This window comes from Rhipicephalus microplus, chromosome 8 (genome assembly GCF_043290135.1).
Source record: "Rhipicephalus microplus isolate Deutch F79 chromosome 8, USDA_Rmic, whole genome shotgun sequence".
Classification (NCBI taxonomy): Eukaryota; Metazoa; Arthropoda; class Arachnida; order Ixodida; family Ixodidae; genus Rhipicephalus; species Rhipicephalus microplus.
This window is the reverse complement of record NC_134707.1, coordinates 32,576,602-32,598,986: the sequence shown is the minus strand read 5'-3', so window position 1 is coordinate 32,598,986 and position 22,385 is coordinate 32,576,602. Positions and strand designations below refer to the sequence as shown.

General features: G+C 44.0%; 3 protein-coding genes across 3 annotated transcripts; 1 reads left to right on the top strand and 2 right to left on the bottom strand.

Annotated features, from left to right (window-relative positions):
* The first annotated feature begins 1,456 nt into the window (after positions 1 to 1,456).
* LOC119165301 (solute carrier family 22 member 7) lies at positions 1,457 to 3,365 on the top strand. The gene has a single exon (XM_037417481.2). It carries the CDS (start codon positions 1,485 to 1,487, stop codon positions 3,303 to 3,305), a length of 1,821 nt encoding a protein of 606 aa, XP_037273378.2. The 5' UTR covers positions 1,457 to 1,484; the 3' UTR covers positions 3,306 to 3,365.
* Positions 3,366 to 5,987: 2,622 nt separating this feature from the next.
* Positions 5,988 to 14,672, bottom strand: LOC142768918 (uncharacterized). The gene is made up of 4 exons (XM_075871472.1): positions 14,468 to 14,672; positions 11,296 to 11,437; positions 7,613 to 7,774; positions 5,988 to 7,462 (listed from the first exon to the last, which is right to left on the bottom strand). The coding sequence occupies exons 1-4, from the start codon at positions 14,629 to 14,631 to the stop codon at positions 7,085 to 7,087; spliced, it is 846 nt and encodes a 281-aa protein (XP_075727587.1). The 5' UTR covers positions 14,632 to 14,672; the 3' UTR covers positions 5,988 to 7,084.
* A 3,948-nt stretch (positions 14,673 to 18,620) lies between these two features.
* LOC142768445 (uncharacterized) lies at positions 18,621 to 22,287 on the bottom strand. The gene is made up of 3 exons (XM_075870419.1): positions 21,997 to 22,287; positions 20,410 to 20,732; positions 18,621 to 18,921 (listed from the first exon to the last, which is right to left on the bottom strand). The coding sequence occupies exons 1-3, from the start codon at positions 22,267 to 22,269 to the stop codon at positions 18,717 to 18,719; spliced, it is 801 nt and encodes a 266-aa protein (XP_075726534.1). The 5' UTR covers positions 22,270 to 22,287; the 3' UTR covers positions 18,621 to 18,716.
* Between the last annotated feature and the right edge of the window lie 98 nt (positions 22,288 to 22,385).

Below are 22,385 nucleotides of genomic sequence, written 5' to 3'. Positions count from 1 at the left end.
TATCAGCGAGACGGTCTGCATATGCCTTTATTAGTGACCCCGACGCCTTCTTCCTCGCTCACTGGCCACGCTTTCGTACTCCCCAGATTATTTTTGTACAAAAGAAACTTGAAAGCATAAAGGTGGATATCAGATCGGTAATTGGAACCAAAGCATTAAATCACAATATTACGATAGAATGTGATGAAATTTTTCCCCCACTATCTAAGTTTCAATCTTCGAGTTACTTAAATGACAGGTTAGAAGACTACATAGCTCATGCGGAAATAAAGAACATAATAGCCACAGACGCTTCTGTGAATAAAGAAAAGGCAGCAGTAGGAATCGTCTCAGATTACCTCGGTTGGTCATTCTCGGTAAGACTACCAGACTTCACTCCGGTTTTCGAAGCTGAGCTCCTGGCTATTATTTTAGCGCTACGAAAACTTCCTTCAAACGAAGAGAGTGCAATGATAATTACTGATTCTCTTTCGCTGTGTACTACTCTCACAGCTTCAGAACAATCAAGAGCTCTAGCGACATTACAAACATTAGTTCCACCTCATGTGAAGTTCCTGAAGTTAGTCTGGGTCCCGGGACACTGTGGCATACGGTTGAATGAAATAGCCGATTCACTATCTCGAGCCACACTTGATGGCCCTGTGATCTCGGTACTACCAGAATCGGAACACATAGTGTCGATCAGATATAGAAAATGGGCTATTTATACGGATATTATGGAAAATATTACTAAATATACGGACTATCAGCACCTAACATACCCCTGGAAACCTCAGTGGAGTCAATCTAAAAAGTTAGAAGTTATTTTAACCAAATTTCGATGTCGTGTCCCTCCATTAAACTTTTACTTGCACAGAGCTGGTCTGGCGATATCCCCCCTGTGTCCATTCTGTGAAGAAACGGAAACAATAGAGCATTACTTTATAACATGTAAAAACTATTCATTAATTAGGAAAAGACTTTTAATTGTTCCGTTTCAAGCAGTAGGTTTAAATTTAACTGCAGATAATGTTCTAAGTTTCGGTGCCTTTAGCTTGGGACATTGCCACAGGAGCGTATTCGATGCTGTATGCAATTTCATTCGAGAATCAAAGCGCATGTCATAATAATGCCTGCTTAAATATATTTCTGAAGACACTTGTCTAATTTTGAATGAAATTTGCATATTCATTTGATTGTGACCGGGTGAGATAAGCTCGATTGTCTGGTCTACTCAAAATTTCTGTCTTCCACTGTAGTATTACCTCACCTTTTCTCTTCTTGATTCAATCTTCAATTATTTGTTTAGTTTAATATTCCTTTTTAGTTAATTATTATTTTCTATTACATCATTAGTTTTTTCATTAAGGATAAACCTTTTAATATATCTCATATAGGATACTTCTAGATTTCATGGCCAATCCCCCATAGTGGGTATGTGCCAGTGCGAAGGGGCAACAACAACAACAACGACAATGGCGCAGCGAGAGCCGATCCAAGGTTTTATGGATGAAGAGCCGGTCGCCTACGGTGAAGGCCCTTTCCAATACATGGTCGCCTTCAGCGCCTTCGCAGCCACGACGGTCTTCCTGACTCACGCGTTCAGCTTTCGAATAACGGCGCGCTCCATGGACCACTGGTGCCGGCCACCGGACTACCTCTCCAACATGACCGACGCCTCCTGGAAGGAGATGGCCATCCCCAAGGACGACACAGGCACCCACCAAAGCTGCACGGTTCTCGACCCTCCCAACATCGCCGACCCATTAGCCGTTCCCATACCCTGCTCGTCGTGGCACTTTGACCTAGAGGAGTACGGCAACACCATCGTCAGCCAGTGGAGCTTGGTCTGCCAGCGACAATGGCTCGTCATGCTAGCCGTGGCCTTGTACTCCACCTCACCCATTCTCGGGCTGCCGATTATGGGCATGGCCGCTGACACGTACGGCCGGAAGACCGTCATCTACGTGGCGCTGCCCGTTGTCGTCGTGGCCGCAGCGGCAAGCAGCATGACCAGATCGTTCGCTGTCTTTGTCTTGACTCGAGTGGTGGTCTCCGTGACGTCGACATCCATTCTTGTCATCGTTTTCGCGCTCCTTTTCGAGGTGTCCTCGGGCAATCGGCGGGTCGAATACTGGCTCGTGAGCACGGCGTTAGCCTACGTCAGCCTGCCCGTGGTTTTCTTCGTGGCGAACTCGCTCAAGCTAGACTGGGACGAGTTCTACCGCTGGCTTGCGGCCCTTACCTGCGGGCTGTTGCTCTTCTACTTCACTGTGGATGAATCTCCTCGCTGGCTTCTCGTGAAGTGGAAAGTTCACAAGGCAGAGCGCGTCGCACTGAGGGCCGCTCGCCTGAACGGTGTTCATGCACGAGATTGCCTCGGTAAGCTCGACACGGGGGGCGCCGAGCTTCCGAAAGTCGAAGCTGGACTAAGGCGTAGGATTTTTGTCATCTGCGGCTACCACCTGAGGAGACGCACTATACTGCTGTCTTTCGTTTGGCTCGTGTTCACTGCTGCGTACAACGTGGTCAACCTGACTCGCATCATTTCTCCGAGCGCCGTAGTATCCGCTATCAATATAATTTTGATCGCGCCGGCGCAGTTACTGTTGTATCCCGTCGTACGGCTGCTTGGCGTCAAGCGCACGGCCATCGCAATCAGCGCGGTTTTTACGTTGTCGACACTCGTTCTCGCCTTGATGTACAGGGAGGAGCGGCCAGTTTATCCGGCAGTGTTGCTGATAGTCATGAGAGTCCTACTTGAGATGTTTTCTCTGGTAATTTCGATAATTACTGTGGCGGCCTTTCCAACCACTACGCGCTGTTGGGGATCGTCCGTTATTTTCGCCTTGGGCCGCCTGGGATCGTTTATGGGCTTTGTGTATTCCACCTACGAAGGTGACCATAGGAAAGACATCGTGCTGTGTGCTCTGGCCGCATGCATGATATTCGTGTGCGGCGCAATAGAGTGCATGCCTGAAGACGCCGACGACCGTTCGTGGCAAGTATCCAGTGCTCGAAGCAGCGTATCTTTTCCTGGGACCTCTGTCTTGACTGCAAAGACGGACTCTTCCATCCGGTCACTGAGAGAACAAGCCATGACAGCGCTCCACGGCCGCAGTACCAGCTTCAGTGCGCACAGTGACACTCCATCTGGACTGTCGAGAGCCCCGGCTATAGCGTTGTTAGAGGTGCCACGTGTGAGAAGTGCGAGGATGATAAGAAAGCAGGCGCGTCGAAGCGATGGAAACATAGGTCATCCCCCATCTGAAGGCCATCGTGTTAGCCAAGGGTTTTCTCTTACATCGCAGCATGACCAGCCCTGACGTCGTACTAAAAAAGCGAGCTATTTGCCGACATTGGGGCATCATAAGTCAGTATGTTTAATAAAGAATGCATTTTGGAACGCTAGTATGAAACTTTAGAAATTCTGAAACATGATTCTACAATTGGGTTCTCTGAAAAGGGGACTCTTTAGAGAAGCTTGGAAGCTGCGCACTCAGGTTTTAAAATCAACTTTCGTTCTTTTTTTTTTTTTGCTGAGGCATCATTTCACAGCAAAGCTTAGTGCCGTCGTCATTCTCGTAGTAGTAGTAGTCACAGTAGTACCACCAGCAGAATAGTAGTAGTAGTATTAGTAGTAGTAGTAGTAGTAGTAGAAATCGTAGTAGTAGTAGTAGTAGTAGTAGTAGTAGTAGTAGTAGTAGTAGTAGTAGTAGTAGAATCAGTAATAGTAGCAGTAGTCACTAGTAGAAGTATTTGTAGCCGCCACTGCAAGTCATGTAAGCAAACTGAGATAGAGTAAGTATTTAATTAAAGAGAACGAAGTGATGGCAATGACAAGCATCATTATTATTGAAGCTTCGTTGTCCAACTTTGCTATGCCAACTGGATGCATTCTTCACGAGGTTTTTGCCGAGATCACCTGTTAGTTTGTGAGTAACCGGAAGGCCACTTTTCAAGACTGCCAATAAGCGACGTCCTTTCATTGAGAACGCATGATTGATTGGTGCGTAAGCAGTCGCTACTGTAAGCAGTCGCTACTCTGAAACCAAACGGAAAATTTAATACTTTGAAAAAATTGCATTGAATGCGATAAGCTTCCTTATTTAAGTTTTTGACCTGTGGAAATATTTAAATTGCTATGAACACCTACATCAGCAAGGACGACGTCACTAACACACCAAAAATGCACGCTTTGCTCTAGAATATAGTGAATTCGATTCACTGATGAAGCGAGGGGCTAATTTATCCTCAATACACATCCTAAACAGTGAGTCACTACTCATTCTAATACGTTTTTTTCTTCTCCATAGCAAGCCTGTGGAACTACATGTTGAAGCTTCCACATCATTCCGCTGAGACCAGCAAAGATCGTAGGGAGGGCGTCACGCGGCTGGTTGATTACGTAAACGAGACGAGGCTTGCAACGCCGATGAGCGTCTGCTCACTCGTTCTGCGACATGTTGGACCACAGTGGTTGCAAGTTCCTGCCTCAACGCAACTCCACCGGGAAGATGGGGTGAGAAGAAAACCGGCGGTTGCCAATCCAGCTCAACTGATTATGTAGTCTCGTTTAGTCAGTTTATGTTCATTTGGCTGTGAACTCGGCAGCAAGAAAAGTGCCGCGGACCTTCTGATGATGAATCCACCTGAATACAATTGAGATCATCATTCAAGGAGATGATGGCGATCAAAGAATTTAAATGAGCTCTGTGGATACTCGCACAATGGCTGAAAGGTTAAAAAACAGAAAAAACACAAACACTATAGTCTGTTCAGAAGCCACCAGAAAATACGCATGGATTTCTTTTAAATAAAAGCCTGTTATTGCATAAAAACCTAGTTGCTGAATAACTCTCTGAAAAATCTGTAGGGATTTCCTTCTTGATTCGTACCCCAAACGGGTGATTGATTTTTTTTCTTTTTCACGATCAATAATTGCACCGATAAAAATAAAATGCATCAAAGGTGCATACAATATTTAAGCTTGCGTACTACGACGCGCATGCAGCAACGTTTGGGAGTTTGAAGTTTACATAGAGAGTTCAAGATTCAAGAATGATCAACTAAAAGGGCGGAGCAGTTTAGGGGCACTGATGCTATCTAATACACTGTTATATTGGCGTGGCGCTGGCTAAACTACGTATAAAAAAGAAAAAAAAACAAGTGGACGCAAGCAAGAAACAGACAAAGAAAGGGAAATGTTACGAAGAAAATGGAAATAAGTATAAAAAAAGAAGAAGCAGGAAACCGGAAGAAGAAAGCAAGAGGCGAATAAAGAAAGAGAAAGCGATAGAGAAACAAATAAAGCCATCCTCCATTACTCTCAGACCGCATAGGATTTTATAAGGCGACTCAATTGTTGGCCGATCTCCAACAGTGCGTATGAGCCACAAGAGTAGGTGAACAAGAACATGTCCAGTTCAGCGCATCTTTCTGGCTTACCACTATGTGCACCCCTACATACTCGTTACAGTAGCTCGACAGGTTGAGGTGCTGTGTTGTCAAGCTGACGCTGCGGTATTTTCTCCGTCACCGCCTCGGCATTTCTATGGATGTGAAATGTAGGCAAATGAAACCCAAGAACGCTCACTTCAAAGAATTTTGGGTGGTCAAAATAAATCGAAGTACCAAACTATCTCACACCTCAAAACCACGACTTTGTTTTTTCACGTGACACTGAGAATTATTCTCTAGCGTTGCTTCAAAATGAATTATGCTTTACTAGGCAGAAATTTTCTTTTCTGTTACTACATTTCTACAAGGAAGTGCAATATCACTCACGTATGTACCAGTTAATTCTCTGCATTATTGTTCACGATATGCATTATTCTATCCCCAAGTAAAAAAATTCATTTAGTCATTTGGAAGTTAATAATCAGTTTAGAAGCGCACACAAAAAAAGGATTGTGAACTTTATTACTGGTGCAAAGCAATTTCCATTAGGCTTGCATCAGAAACACTTCTTTAGTGCGCGTGTTACACGATTAGCCATTTAGCCTCACTAGTATAATTTTTGCCTGAACTCGCCTGAAAATTAGCGCAAAGGTGTTGCGAAAACTATTAGCCACGACTTACGAATTTTTTTTGGAAGTTGGGATAGAGTGAGTTCTAAGATATGTTTGTGTCGATTCCCCTAAGTTGTTTTTGCGTCAGTTCTGCTAAGAGTTTTTTCATGTTCGTGAGTTCGGGCGTCTGCTGCACAGTTTTTCTTCTATCACTGTGATGTGTGACCCACGATTTATTATTGAATGCAGCGTGCCTTAAGAATGCAGAAAAAAAATTCTATTTAAGTGGGGCGTTAGAACTTTTACAGACACATGGGTGCCGGTACGGCAAGAACAAAAACAATAACTCAAACGGGTATCTATCGTGTCAACATCAGTGATCGTCCTTAGCCTATTCCAATTCATCTGTCTGCACTATTAGGTATGTCCAGTTAGCCCAAGGTAAAGTTGCACACACATTGCTTTAACCAGAAATGTCTAATCGCTTCAGAATCGGGCTTTAGCATCGGTTTCACAACAAAAGAATGCCGAACTGTATTTGAACGACCAAACGAAAGATGCAGCTGAAGAATACAATTACCACGGCATGCACTGATTCTCTGCTACTTTATGTTCTTGCTTGCAAGTTTATCTGGAATATACAATGCAACACGCAACCAGGCCACATGTGCGTATTCATAAACTCCACCTTTGGGAGGACTAAAGCTTAATGCCGAGCGCAAATTCAGAAAAAATAATGCGCTCTATAAACAGGAACATCCCCTTCCCAGTGGCAGCCGATGACGTTACTCCACTACACGCAGAAACCTTGATTAGGCTACGTTCGTTGATGGTAAGCCAATTAATTGGAGCATCGGGAAAACATATTCGATTCACGTTGCCGTGGTTTATGCAATGTTTGTATCATGATGGTTTCATTAGTGTGTCAATTTTCTAATATTGAAAAACCAGATGTCGTCAAGTCATTCAAAAGCTGTTTTCGCTTGGAAGATCAACTTAGCAAAATACAATTCTATTCACACACTCTTCAGAATCAAAACAATCCCTGAAGGAATAATATACCTAATTGCATGACAATTAGATTCGTTCTTGCGTCACCAATACACCCAGAAATTGCACTTCCTCGTCGAGAACATGGGATCTCCCATTCCACAGCTGAAGAGCCTCCCGAAGCGCATCGAGTTGCTGACCGCGGCATTCACCAGAACAGTGCCGTCCCGCCCTGTTTCGCAGTGACTCATAGCCCATAGCACGAAGAACAGCTGCCAGTTCGTGTAGCGTTGGTTCAAGTAGACCGAAGGCTGGATGCCTTCGTGGACGCCTCTACGGTAGACGTCGTAAAGCGGACCGAGTAGCGCAGACTCATACGCGAATTGAGGCAGCAAGCCAGGACTGTTGTCGAAGTCTAAGGAGGCATTGTACACGGAGCGCAAGCAGCCCGTCACGTAGGCTAGGTGATGGTCGTGTGCCAACTGAAATACAGATAATGCGTAGATATATGAGGCAGATAATCAACTCAAGCATGTTGTCCATGCATTGTCAGCAACTGCACATGTCTTCTGTAATTTAAGGCCATGACAACATATTGTCTGATGTTTTTGTTTGAAGAAACTATGTCGTACCTTCCAAGAGTAAGGACCGGAAGGTTGGGGCAACAGGGGTCTGATCAGCTGTGAGAAGAGAAACACTGATGACACGGGATCTATGACATCTGTAATAGTTGCCAGGAGCGCCAGCAAACCTTGCGGAACTAGGAGCAAGTTGCGGCCGTAGTCATAACGGGTCTGCACAAAATAAAAGAAATGTTACAGAGAGCTATTGACGATCCAATTCAATGGCAGCAAAGTCTAAGCAACCATTCGAGTTTGTCACCATCACCTATATTCACGTCGCCTATTTCACAGTTTTGTGCAGTTTGATTGATACGTCCTCTCTAATTCACATAGCTTGCAGTAACTAGGAGTCTAATGCAGATCAATGTGATTTTCCTCTTTCTACATGATAAAAGTACGTGCGTAAACTGTTTTACCCCGAAACTGTATAACGCCATGGTCCACCTTGACGTAAGAGACGTATTTCAGTCCAGGAAATATCGTAAAAATACGTTTGATCAGAAGACAAAAATGTTGTGTCAACGGAAGTTGAAGCCATGACCTTTGGCTTCGCGACAACACATGCCGAAAGCAATAACCATTGCGCCACGGTTACATACTTTGTAGGCTTTCAACAAACGCTTTTTGTATCCACAATTGTCCTCTCACATCATCTTGGTAACATGCATTACTGCATCACATCTATGGCATCTGTGATTAGTTGCCTCAAGGGGTTCCTCCCAAGCGTCCGTCTCGTTCGGTGGGTTTTGAATAAGACGAGTGCAATTTTGTCAACACATTAACACACCTGCAAGTGGTGACCTAACCCCAAGCATCGCCGCCACTTATAGCATCTATCCATTTGAAAGTCACAGCCTATCTACGAAGTGAATGATAATGAGTGGGCGAAGCTCCAGATGTATATCGGTAAACCGTGAGTTCTTCGTATATCTTGCCGAGTTGATCATCAGGTAAAGATTGTGAGCACACGCTGCAGTCGCTTTCCGAGCAATCTCCGCTCCGCCACTTTGTCTTCATCGCTCATAGTCGAAGCACACAGACTTCCGGCGAAAGAGGAAGCGCGCCAAGAGCGAACGCATTTAAACGCGACACCAAACGCGGTCTCCGGTTACACGAGAGCACGCATCGGAGTAGAAAGAGCGCCAAAACATCATTTATCGAGCAATCAGAATGCAAGCGGTGTGAGTGCCACATCGCCCTCTAGTGGGCACTCCGAGTACTAGCGGTGGGTACTACAACGCGCGACGCACCTACGCCTTAACGAGCATCATCCCTAAAATAGCTCTCGGACACCCGCCAGGTTTGCGCATTCCCCATGCTCGTGGCGGGAATCATCGCAGGCGGCCAAAGACACAAGGCGCATTGCGTTTTCGTCTGGTGGGGCAGTGAAATTCAATACCTCCAACATGTGCGAGTACGCCGCCTTAGCCCAAGTACGGCGTCCAATCAGTCACACCCTTCCGATTTTCACAACGCTTTCTTTTCCGATCTCAACGTTAACTACCACAGCTACCTCAAACATCTGACCACAACGGTGCGTTTAATTGTTAAGGATGAACGTTAGTCATCAGGAAGAATATGTAGGACAGCGTCAACGTGGACGCTTCCATGTTAAGAGGTATCCTAGCTGTCAAAGACCAATACAAGTTGTTTTATATGAATGTACAGAGAACAATAAGCTACTTCTCCAAGGACACGTTTCCCTTTTGCGTTTTATCGATTATTATGACAAAGGAATCAGCCATGTATTTTCTTCATTACGTTGAGAATAATGAGTCATGATTGTGCTGGCAAGAATCTAGGTGTTCACATTGATAACAATTTAACATGGAATAGTCATGTTACTTATGTGATTAACAATGCAAACCTCACCCTCGGCTTCTTGCGCCATAACTTTTTATTAGGTCTTGTTTCACAAAACTTCTTTATAAAACATTAGTGAGATCTAAACTCGACTACGCCTCATCAATCTGGGATCCTCATTCTTGCACACTTGTTGACACACTTGAAGCCATTCGAAATCACCCAGCTCGTTTAATTGTCGCTACTTACTCTCACACAGCTAGTATTTCATCAATGAAAACTTCTCTCGACATTTCTGCCTTTTCTAACAAGTTTTTTCAGGAATGCTGAAATGAAACACACATTGTTCTCGCCCTCTTCTTACGTTTCATTTCGCATCGACCAAAACTTTGATGTTCCTGTGCCATTCTGTCATAGCAACATCTGTTTGCACTCCTATGTGCCCAAGACATCATCTGAATGGAACCACCTTCCTGCCTAAATCACCTGCAACCCTGATCATGCATCATTCAAGACTGCTATTTCTCACTTGTAACGCCACTCTTCTCTGTAACGCAGGAAATGACAGTGAGAGTATTTAAATAAATAGTACTTGGAGGAGTATGCGAAAAAACATCCTAAACAGATGCATGACTGACTATCTGTGGTAAGCAGCTTCCCCATATATTACTACAGCACCAGGAAAATTGAAAAAAAAAAACAAAACGTCACTGATCCTTCTTGATAAGAAACAGGAAAGTGAAACACGTCTCCAGAAAAGTAGCTGAGCGTTTGTTGTGTAGTATTTCGCCACAACGGCGAAGTAATTAATGCTACAGCAACAAATTTCAATATCACGTGAACAACGCATAGCAGCTCGAAACTTGCTGCGCGTACCTCACGCAGAACGCAGACACGAAATAAGTATACACAGAACGAGTGCAGAATAACAGCTGTCCTGGCTCAATACCTCAAGCACGCTGTTCAACCAGAAAGAAAAGCGCACGAAGAGAACTGGGAAGTATACACAAGACAAGCCGAACAACTGTCACAATTCTTCCTTCTTCATGTGTGAGCAGCGTGTTCCTTTCGTAAGGGCGACCACGACAGCGAGCGAAGTCATCTTCTTGCACTCCTGAACCACGAGTCTGAGAAGCGCCCGCAGGAGATACCAAGCTCCGTGGACGCAGCCGCTCGTCGAAACGCAAGAGGCGCTGCGCCCAACGCTACACAACGCACGCTCATCGCGCCATCTCGCTACGGATAACAAAAACATGATGAAGCATTCGAAGCTCTGAGGACTGCCAAATCGTAAATGTTTTATACACATGGTTTAGCGTTAGGGCTTTCTACAGCGTATGCTATATGACCTAGGGGCAAGCGCCACGCACTATGATTTGAGAGGTCACTGGTTCGACGCCCTGCAAGGTTGCGGTGATACGCACCCACGCACTATCTCCACGTTCTCCCAGTTGGCTAAGCAGTCGCGCTACGCTCCACCTTTGCCGGGTGATGTGAAATTGGCTACAAAAAATTGTATGCGCTTCTCACGCTGCTAACAGATTTATTTTCTTAATGTACACTACTGAAATATCTACGAAACAGTCTCAGCCATTTCTTTTTGAACAATGCTGACAAAACTGTTGGAATTACGTCATCCACCACTGCTGCTAAACGTGCAGCCCTAGTAGAGGCTCAGTGCGGCCGAAGCCAGAATCCAGAGGTACGTGTGCTTAAAGCGAGCACACTTGCCTCAGAATGTCGCAAAATAAAATATTGAGACACATTCTCTCAAAATTCGCATTAGGCAGTATGATATAATTATCAGTGAATTAGTTACTTGTAGAGTTGCTTCGCGCAAGCAATACCGGTTCAATATGATCAGCAAGGCGATGCTATCGCCAACGTACCTCCCAAGAATACACCGATGTTTCGTAGTCCGCGTCAGCGTCTTCCAACATTCCGACTAGTTCCACCTGCACGGACTGCAACTCCTTCAGATATTTAGGCCTTCGCTGATGCTGCAATCGCGGGTTCTCACCTTCAACGTGTCTGCGCAGAGGGTACGTCACATAAATGCAGTGTAGGAGGTGTCTTGCGCCAGAAGCTACTGAACATGTATTGTCCTACCATTAAATGCAGGCTCGACATGCAAACTACATGAGACGTCAGTCTCTTTTCTTTCTCTCTCTCGAGAGAGATTGGGGAAGCAATGTCAAATTGCATCCTATATGTATTTTTAGAATATGTAAACATTCGAACTTTTTATTGAGGCTGTTAACATAATGTTTGAATGACAGGAGCGGACACAACTGAAAAGCTGGTACAACACACACAGTCTTCAGAGATTACAAGAGACAAAATGGATGATTTGTGACATGCATGGAGCGATTCACTAAGATGACCACGACATGGTTGGAAACTGCTGTAAATGAATAAGAATAGAATGAGGGCGTGGCGTATCGTACATCTTAAGTGTCGCTATCTGCCCCAATACTAAGAATTTTTAGGGATTCAATGGTATAGTAGACACTAAGGGAAACACAACACTGTGTAATGGGGGTTGGTTGCTTGTTTAGAGATGAATGTACGTTACTGAAGGGGCAAGTGAAATTTACGCTGGTACAAAAACGAGCTCCCAAGTTGCGAAATTGTGATGATTTCAAACGCTACGATTGTTTGGCTATTCTCTCAGGTTTCATGTTTGGTTTCATATTCATGTTGGTTATTATTGATTATTCGTAAATCTAAACAATATTTCTTCTTACGGTGAAAGATAATTTGACTAGATTGGGGGAGTGGGTGGCTTGTTTGGTTCTGGACAGTAATTCATGATGACAGAACAGCCACTAAAGAATTTAAAAGATCCATGTTTCCGAAAAAATTCTTCGTTCCCTTACTTTTTTATTATAACTCGTTACTGTCAAATCCGTCAAACTACTCCCCAGAATCGAACGCAAAAGTTATGTCTGTGCGCTCACCTGCAAATATTTGTGCTCTTCTGGGGATGCATAACCAAAACCAAAGAGGCTGGTGTGCAGCACATCATCCTCCAAACTATCTAGTGCATTAGGTGTACCACACCCGGTGAATGAACGAGTCACTATTTCTGTGGGAACAGCTGGCCAAACCAGGGATACCAAAGACAGGACATCTTACCGCGGAATTTTGGAGATTCAAGGGGGAGGGAGGCGTTAATTTGCTCGGCAGTTTACGGTAGTGGAATAAATTTACAGCCAAGGCTGCCGAAAAAATGACAGGATTGTGCTGAGACTTATCATGCGCCACGCGGTATGTAGCTTTGGTTGGGCTAGAGGTATCACAAAGTCCACCTTTTATTCCCAGACTCATTAGTAGCAGAAATGTCCTGTGCCATTTTAGCAGTGCGAGATCATCATGAACCAAAATTTCTAGCACGTTCGTGCAGCATCGCTACATAGAGGACAGATATAAAAACTGTCGAAAAACGTTGCGGGAAAAGAGATTCAGAGATATTTGTAATATAGCTGAAAAGGTGTTCAAAGCATCGATATGCTTTGTTCATCGAGAAGCTCCTTCCATGGCCTTTCCAGTAATCAAAGACACCAGGAATGTAGATTTCGGAAGACATTTTAAGGCACATGCACATGCTTGTTTGATGGCACTGAGGGTGCTGTGTAGGGGTCTTTTGAGGGTAGATTTCACTCATTGAAATAGAAAGTAGTAGGATTGTGCCAAGTCGGAGATAAAAGGGGGTTAGGGAATATTCCTGCTGTGTTTTAACATCACTTATCATCAGGCGAGCACAAACGCTGATGTTCAAGACTACAACTGTTCAATATTTCACTTGAATACAAACTTACACAGAGCCACTCGACGGGAGTACGCTAGAAACTCGATCTAGACTGAACGAACACTTGCCGTCGACCGGCGTGTGGCGCATCTTGTAAGTCACATGTCTTACCACAATGCTGAGTCTTGCGAGCGGGATACGACTTATACTCACGTTTGGAAAGGGTTATTTTCGATACTCCTCCTACAGACCCCGTAAGATATTGCTATCAGCAGTAGGAGCCCCAAAAACATGCTCGAATCTATGGTACATCTGGACTATGTCAACCATCCGACAAACTAAAATCACGTGGTCTCCTATGCATTTCCCTAAGATAACTCGAAGGCACAAACATTTTGATTCTTCTTCGTTTTTTTACTAGTCTGTTGCATTGACCCTTCCTCAAAAGTTGCCTTCACCAAACATGGGTTTGCACTGCCTCTGTAATTAAATATATCTGAGGCTTGGACTTGCTGCTTCAGAGGTATTCAATCATACAAGTTACGAAACTGCGTTCCAAACTTAGACGCGCCATTGGGTCATTTTGCGAAAATTAGCAGGCTGTCACATCATCTGAGAGCGGCAACGCTAAACACAAAATAATGCGTTCTTTAGTTGGTTTGCTGAAGAATGGTGAGGCGACAATATGCACAATGCCGCCATCTTGGTCAATGGCGTGTCTGAATTTCGGTACATGATTCCTACGGGGAGTTTCGAAACTCGTATGGTTGAACAACATTGTTGCTTCCCTTTATGCCAGTATACACACCCTCCTCGATTAAGCCACTTAGCACCAAGCGATGACATCATGAAATGACGTCATCAGTGCTTATCACGTGGTGTCACCTTATCTGGAGTAAAAAAACTTTGCCATTCTGTGACATCGTGATGAAATCACTGTGTTGATTCTGACAGCCATGTTTCGCGCTTGATGAAGTAACAACAACAACAACAACAGCAACAACATTAATAATAATAATAATAATAATAATAATAATAATCTGTGGTTCTAATTCCAAAAACTACGATTATCATTATGAAAGACGCCGTAGTGGAATGCTCCTAAAGTTTTGACCCCTGGTGTTCTTTAACCTGCCCTGACATCACACAACACAAAGACCGCAACCAATTCACCCCCACCCAAATGTGATTCTCATGGCCGAGATCAAGCCCGTGATGATCACGTCAGCAGAAAAGCACCGTAGCCGCTAATACACTTTCGGGGACGATTAAGCATCTGAGGCGTCGGCCTTAAAAAGTCATTTACTCACCTGGACAGCCATGTAGGAACACGCATACTCAGAGTGTCCACCGCTGCGTGGAATAACAGCGAGGCGATTTCATCGACGTCCGTGAGAGTGTCTTGCAAGACGAGAACGGCCGCCTGCGCGCTGTCCGACTGGAAGAGGCCCTCGTGAATTTGGACGCAGGCCATCTTGCGCGCCGTATCGATGTCGTCATCAAGCAGACCCCACAGAGAACTGCTGACATCCTTCACATCAAAGGGTCAGTATGTTAGAAAAGAGGGAAAAAAGCGATAATAAATGGCTTATTGAAGGATTAACTTAGAGGGCCAATGAAGAAATAATGCCTGTTCACGAAATGTGTTGGCAACATTGGAGGAAGGAACAAACTTGGAAGAAGTGTCACGTGCTACCGCTAAACTTGGCAATTTTTGGAGGCCCACTCACTCCCTACCGACCAGTGTGCGGTGTTTGCTGTGTTACGGTGGAATTAGGCCTCCTTAGAGCCTGCAAGAAACTCGAAACGAGTGGACTGTTACAAGAATGCAGTACTTTACTTTGACGTTGCCGGGTCCTCTTTTAAAGACGATAGTCTTTCTTGCGGACCTTCGACGAAAAAATTTTGGTCTGTCTGTCTGTCTGTACATTTTTCTGTTTGTGCGCTCTTAACGGTACCTCAAATGGCCGACCTTATCTGCAGAGCCCACCACTATTGCTCAAGGTTTAGTGTTCGTACTTGTGCGAATGTCAGATAAAAAGCAATTGTTGCGCATATTTAAGGTACCACAATAACACGTCGTTGTCTTGTAGGTGTGCCTTTATACTAGAGAAGGCACACATAAGTAATTCTAAATAACGTATACAGCGTTAAACACGGTGAGCTGGCAGTGCGACGCGATGCTCAGAAATGCAAGTGTTACCGACGCTTTGCTAAAACGAGACGGTGGTGGCACCTTGTCCATTGCTTTGCGTTCTCCACCTTATCGCCTCCGAGAATGGCACGCATCTTCACAGGTGCGCATGCCTTCCTTCGTTTTCGAAGATGAATGCCAGATGACGCTCGTGTGTAACGTGCCTCGATGCACTCGTTCGCCTTCGCTGCACACTCGAGGCACTCCAACGCAGTGCCTCCAGAATGCCATTTACCAATTTTGTTGCGCAGAACATCAAGTAAGTGTTTTGTTCACTCTCTCCGGATGCAAGACTATCGCCTTTCGACGACATATGCAGATTGCATGCAGATCCGAGGCCAATTTTTTCTCCTATAATTTCTTGTTTCTAGGTTTCAAGATAACCATGTCAATCCTTACCAGCCTTTGCCTTTCTCTATGATAGCCAAATCGGTTTCATATGAGGGCCGAATGCGTTATCAGAAATCGAAAACGTGCATCTATCAATGGCATGCATGAGCATAGACACTTCAATGAGAAACAGGCGAAAACACTTACATCTAGCAGAAAAAGTAAATTAATAAAAGTTACTCGCTCTAACATACACCAGGTATCTACAGGAATGCACTGTAAAAGAACCCTAGGTGCATGTCGTTAAATACGTAGGCTCAAAGGACATGTTGGTAACTAACGGTAGCATCTACTAGACATGGATGGTGCTGGTTGCTTAGCATCTCGGTAATCTGTGGTCTTTGTGGTTTGGTAATGAAGTTTTACGAGAACGTTTTAGTGGGTCTGGCGTGCACAACTGACACTCAATGTTGTGTTTAGTTTATTCTTGAGTTATATTATCTTACTATTAGGTTACGGGAGAGATCACCATCACCTCCGGCTGATAGTGCGACAAGCAACGAATGACCACGGCACTTGACATAATGTCACTGGCGCAAGTAACCAGAATACTCATAACTATTTCCATCACCACAATTTCCTACTTAGGAGCTGCTTTTTGTACCAGCGTGAATTTCCTTTGCCCCTTCAGTAACGTACGTTAATCTCTAAATTTACTTACATTGCCCAAAAAAAGTGGTGCGAAGTACAGCTCATTCCACAGCTTTTGATACAACCGGATGTCACTGTCGTTGGCCTTAAATCGCTCTTGCAGGTGGCACCTTGCCGATTCACCGAGCCAGTTGCAGAATGAATCAACGCGTTGTGTGGTCATCGCTTGTCGGACCTCCGACTTCCCGAGTTCGAGTCTGACACTCACGCTGTACTCTTCACCGTATCTAAAAATATACAATGACAGAGCAATACGTGGTCAGAAATGCGACTACTTGGGCAACATTTATTGTGCTTGTTGAGAGCTGGTGCGCATCTTGTACAAAGTGGTACGTATGTGAACATTTGGGGAAAACAAGCAGATAACACAGATACTTGTTCGCACCATTTGTGTTGGCACTTAGATCTGCAAATCACCAATGAGTCAACGCATTAGGACTCACTCACACTCACATCAAACCGAGAGTCTGAGCGAGTACGATAGAGTGATAAGTTCACCAGTTCAAGTCTGAGTAAGTCCGGTTGCAGAGAATTTTTGTGAGTGCGAGTCTGAGTAGGCCCTACTTAAAAATTTGAGTGAGTCTCATTCCGACTGCTCGAGCCCTAAACACAAAATATATTTCTTATGTGAGTCTGAGTGAGCGATTTCTACCTACCTATGGCACGCATTGCCAGCGTTGAGTTTTGGTCTAGCTGGTTCACACTTAAAAGCAGGAAAAAACAAACAGCGCAAGATTCTGACTCCACACACCATGAAAAAGGCACGGCAACAGTGTTGCTGTGCATTTCATTTTGTCTATCCTGTCAGAGTCTTTCGCTGGTGCCAGAGCCTTGCGCTGTTATAAGTGTTGTTTTTCTGCCATGTAGACAGCTCGATTAGCAAGAATTGAATAAATTATCCTTTTAACGAAATGCGCGAACACGTGACACACCCAAGTATTAAAGTGAACAGAACACAATTTCAGAAGGTATTTCAAATATCGAGTTCTCTTTCACAGATTCGACAAATTCTCAAAAGCAAGTAAAGTGAGTTTCTCATTCTTGGGCACCTATTGCAGGGCTATAAAAATTACCACATTTGTTTACTTACATGTGCAATGATTTCGTATTTATTCTTTCGAATGCCAATATTTTAGAGCCTGGGTAAGTCCCCAGCAGCGTCGTGAGTGTTGCTTTGCAAAATTCTTTTTAAATATGATAGATAATCGAAATGCAACGACTAACCATACAATGATGTTATATACTATTTAAATGGGAAGACAAGCGCAGTTATATGATCACCACATTACTGGTTTCTTTTCTTATTTTTAAAAAGTAGTGCTGGTCAAAACACACAAACTATGGAAGCGTGCTGATATAAATTTTCGCTACAAATGGCATTCCCAACATAACTCAAATAAAAAAAAAAGGCTCACAGGGCTTTGCGTGCAAGCAGCAATATATGCTTGATTTTTAGAGGAAAGGAGAGATGTTGTGAAATCATTTTTGACAATGGTGGGTGCCTTAACGTGTAACTTGTTTATTGCCATGAGTGTGATAACGCTACCTCGGTGCACCTCGTATTCTGCGCATGTTGTGGTGTAGGCTGCCGGGACCTATATATATTGCCAATATTTTTCACCCCGTTTTTTTTTTCAATAAACAACAGTTGTGAGTCAGCGCCGTCTTTTCTTTCTGTTCTACTCCTTCCCTGTCCTGTATTTTTTCTGGTGTTGCGCTGTAAGAAAGTTCACGATGGGTGTAACTTAAGCCAGGTACACTACTGCATTTAATTTCACCTGCACAGAAACGTAGTCGCCACGAATCGGAATCGAATCCTTGTCTCGAGCGGGGCGGCAGAACATTGTAGCGGACAAGATGAGCTACCGAAGTGGATCGCCATCTTGTCTCTTGCGGCTACCTTGTGAAATAAGTGCATTGTTAAAGGTGAAGGTTGGTCTGAAGACTAATTTTTTATGAATCTGCACTACATATATGATACCAGCCTTAACGACTGACTGGTTCACAGAGCAATTAAAACTTAGGAATTTTCTAAACCACGAGAACCCATGGTCCCACGAACAGCGGCTGTGATGTGACTATTTTAGCGATTAAAACGGCGTCGCTGCATCTGCCGAGGGAACTGCCAATTTGTTGGTGGATAAATAAATCTGTAATTAATTGAAGCTGTGTCGTTGGTAGTCTACAACTCAAATGTTGGCCGGGATTTCGAGCAATACCTGTTTTTATCGTCAAACGAAAAGTGTTAGCCACAATCGTCATATTGAGAAATATTTGACGCCTTATCTCTCCATGTATATTTAAAGGCGTGCAGTGCCATCTTGTTACATGAAATGGGCACATGTCTTGTTTTTACCAGTCGCAACTAAAACAAGGAGCAAGGATACTTGCCTTTTTACTCGAGAAAGAAACTCCCCCACATTCGTCACGTCATGGCCTTGGAGGAGCTTATGAACAGCCTTGACAGGTAAGCTGGGGTAGCGGTGTGGGCATTCTGCGCTGTTGATAGGCTTTCTAACACTGAAATTGCTGCAGAATAACAAAAATAGAAAGTTGATTCGTAACTTGACACTGTATTAATAATAACCCAAAGAAAAGTGCATAAGTGCTGCACAAAAAACTTGTTTGTTCCTCTAGAAAGCCTGCGTAATTGCGCACGCCGTTTAGAATAGGTGTTCCTCAGGCCAAATACTAAGGCAGCATTGTAGCATCACCACCGACTTGCTCTTTTACACTGCCACGCACGTTATTTCAATTTGCAGTACTGAAACCCACCAAAACTGTCACCAATACTACGCGCATATCGCTCCTCAATGTTCGAGGAGCTTCACGTTTGCAGCAGATTATTTTGTTAAATATCACACAGGGTGCTAACACTCAAAGTTATTCGATAGATGGATAGTACTGGTCAGTTCGACGCGTGGTGTATAAAAGATGGCGCATCCCAGTTTTCGAGTACGGTCTTGTCCGCTTATATCCATGTACAGGGTGCACTTGCTTGCTCTACTTTTTGTTTCTGTTTCCAGGTTACAAGTTCGGCTAAATAAAAAGTTTAAATACGACACGCCAACTGTGGCTTTCACCCACATCACGACGACATGACAATATATAATCGATAAAAAGAATAAACAACATAATAAATCTTCAATGGAAAGAAAAAGCACGGCATTACAGTGCTCGGGAGTACAAAGGTTGATACAGTTGCTAAATAATTTTTGTTATGGCTGACGCACATTTCGAAGAGCAGAGAGTAGAATATGACCGTGAATAGAAAAACCCTAACTTTCAAAATAGCAGCTTTGCACTAGTGGTACCAAGTTTGGATGAAGAATACAACAGTCTCTTCACTTATATTCATTACTCCGAAATTTCACAGCTTGGTCCTGACAGCCACAATCGCAGTGATTTAAGCAACAAGTACAGGAGGTACAGGAGGAGGCTTGAGGTTTTTTACAGAAAACCTCAAGCATACTCTGAAAATGACTTTCATTCCATGCTCAAGAGTCCCTCTTTCCTACAAGTACTCAAGGCTGTCCAGGAGGTCAAAGACGTGGTGGTCGATGACGTGGCGGTGAGGCTAGGGCTGCCCGTCCCTACGCAGGAAGGTCCCTCGATCCACCCCTTACAAAATTAGGGTCGATTTTTTCAGGAATTTGAGACAGATTTTCACGCGACAGCGTTAAAGAGCTTGTTTCGCAAAACTTCCGGTACCAGCATCGGCATCGTTGCTTGTGAGCAATACATTCTCATCTTGTGCATGACTTAAAATTCGCCTTTTCCCCTATAGTGCAAAGACAGATACGATTAGGACGTCATGGAGCAGGTATATATTTTTATGCGTTACAAAAATAAAATTATAGTTGGAAGTTAGCATTTGTCCTTGTTGTAGCCTTTATTCGCTGTCTAAATTTTTACGCTTCAGCCGTAACAATAAGGTAGTGTTACTTTAGCCAGCTTCAAAAAAAGATGCACATAATAGGTCTGGCCATTATAACAAAAAGAGAACAAGATGCCCACCAATCTAGTGAAAAAGCTGCAGCACCCGAAACACCGTCTATGCACTTATGAAGCATAGAGACGTCTTCGCTGACGTCAGAATTTTTGTGCTGGGAATTTGTCGTGGATGCCAAGAGGTTCGCAACCTGGACCATAAGTTCACGTGAGGCCTGCTCGTAGAGGGATGGACCCTCGAAGTTCCAGCAGACGTGCTCGTAGAAGTCCTGGCAAGCTGGTGGACGGTCTGCCGACAGGTCGCCCAGGCTCACCTGTGTCTCCAACCACTGACATGCCGTAGTGTTACAGGGTATTGTCTTCGGTACTTCTGCCCTCACGATTGAATCCTGCAAGGATTGATCGTTATGTGAGTTCAAGGAGCGCCTTTGACGCTTGGCTGTTTTTCCAGCAGTGACATACCGCTTGATGTGCGACCATTGTGAGGTTTTCTGTTAGACGCAGTGAATAGGATTGTACACGCTTGTGGCTGCGATGGATTTGGCTGATTTTATGTTCCTACTTGAAAAGAGCATTTTCTAGTCATTTACCAAAGTGTGGCTGAATCCACAACGTCTTTACTCAAAATGAGGCTAACGTTACCCGAATGCGCTTGATAGGACTACGTGTAAAACTGGTGTTAAATATGTGTAGAATTATAAAGTGACGCCATACAAGTATTATTCTCTTTCAATCTTACACTTAAAAAAATGATGCCTAAGTTATCCTGAACTTGTGTGGACCTACACAACGGTGTGTACGATGCAATGACCGAACAAACTTCACGTTTACTTGTCTGTTATGTGCAGCTTTCAGGTATCACAAGACGGAAGAATACAGAAATGAAGAAGGCTGTAAAAGTGTACGTAACCCATTTCATTTGGGTTGTCGGTGCCACAAAAAAACGTAGTGTAGGTAAGCTTTCATCTGTACTCTTTCAAACAATCGTTCGCCAGATGCCTATTCTTGGCTAATTAAATATATCGGCACTGTATCATCGATTTTCCATATAAAAAATCTAAAATTTGGATACTTTTGCTCTTTGTATTTAATATTTGAAAATGCAAGCCACTTATAGTGTACAGAATTCTTGAAGAAAAGGAAATAGCACAGATAGCACGCTTAGGGAGAAGTTGGCTGTGAGCGTCCGCTTCACCTATCAAGTCCCATTCATTTCCTTAGACATTTAACGCACTAAAAAATATTACTTGCCGTCCATGAAAAAAGCTATCTCAAGCAAAATGAGTCGGGAAAACACAGACACTGTAGTCTACGAAAAACTTGACCCCCAGAAACGTACACCTTATTCTGCAGGAATGATATTTCTGCATTGTCATCAACTCTATCCTTTAATAGTTTCGTTACGCTCCCCTTCTCCACCAAAGTAATTTCGTGCTTTCCAAACAGAATAATTTGAAGGAGAGGCATATTGAGAAAGCAATCAAAGTGAACTGAGGCAAGAAAAAAATAAGCGTTATATTTTGCACTTTTTTTCTTCCTGTGTCACGTGAATTCAATTTTTGGGGGATGTACGGACTAGCTGCGCCGTTGGTGTAATCCGTATGTTCTTATGTAAGTATCAAAACTGAACAAGCAGAATGCTGTCCTACTCACCAGCACTTTCTCGACGAACTTGTCGTTCCGCGAGTACCTCTCGAACCCTTTGAGCAGCTCGCCAGTGAGGATGCGCCGCGGAGGCTTGGGATAGGTCCGTTCCAACCACTCAGAAATCCCGTAGACAGACGCAGCTGCCACTACCAGCAGGCAAAGCAAGGCAAATCGGCCGAACTCTTTGCTCCGGAGCATCATACTTAACAGGAATACTACGGCACGACTGAGCCTCCTAGGCAGTGAAGCCTGCCCTGCATGTTCACTTTCAGGTGTCATAGCAGGCGTTGCTTTCGTATTCTGGGAAAACAAAATAAATTGAGTGACGTATACCAATAGCCTCCATCATAAGCACAGGTTATTCCATCTAAATCAAAGACAAAAGGGCGCACCAA

Coding starts and splice junctions, on each gene's coding strand:
- LOC119165301 (XM_037417481.2), top strand. CDS start 1,485: ATGGATGAAGAGCCGGTCGCCTACGGTGAAGGCCCTTTCCAATACATG.
- LOC142768918 (XM_075871472.1), bottom strand. CDS start 14,631: ATGGCCTGCGTCCAAATTCACGAGGGCCTCTTCCAGTCGGACAGCGCG. Junction 7,775..11,295: donor CATCGGTGTATTCTTGGGAG/GTACGTTGGCGA, acceptor TATTTTGTGCAG/ACCCGTTATGACTACGGCCG. Junction 7,463..7,612: donor CCGGTCCTTACTCTTGGAAG/GTACGACATAGT, acceptor TCTGTATTTCAG/TTGGCACACGACCATCACCT.
- LOC142768445 (XM_075870419.1), bottom strand. CDS start 22,269: ATGACACCTGAAAGTGAACATGCAGGGCAGGCTTCACTGCCTAGGAGG. Junction 20,733..21,996: donor AGTTCGTCGAGAAAGTGCTG/GTGAGTAGGACA, acceptor CAATCCTTGCAG/GATTCAATCGTGAGGGCAGA. Junction 18,922..20,409: donor GCAGCTTTTTCACTAGATTG/GTGGGCATCTTG, acceptor GTTATTCTGCAG/CAATTTCAGTGTTAGAAAGC.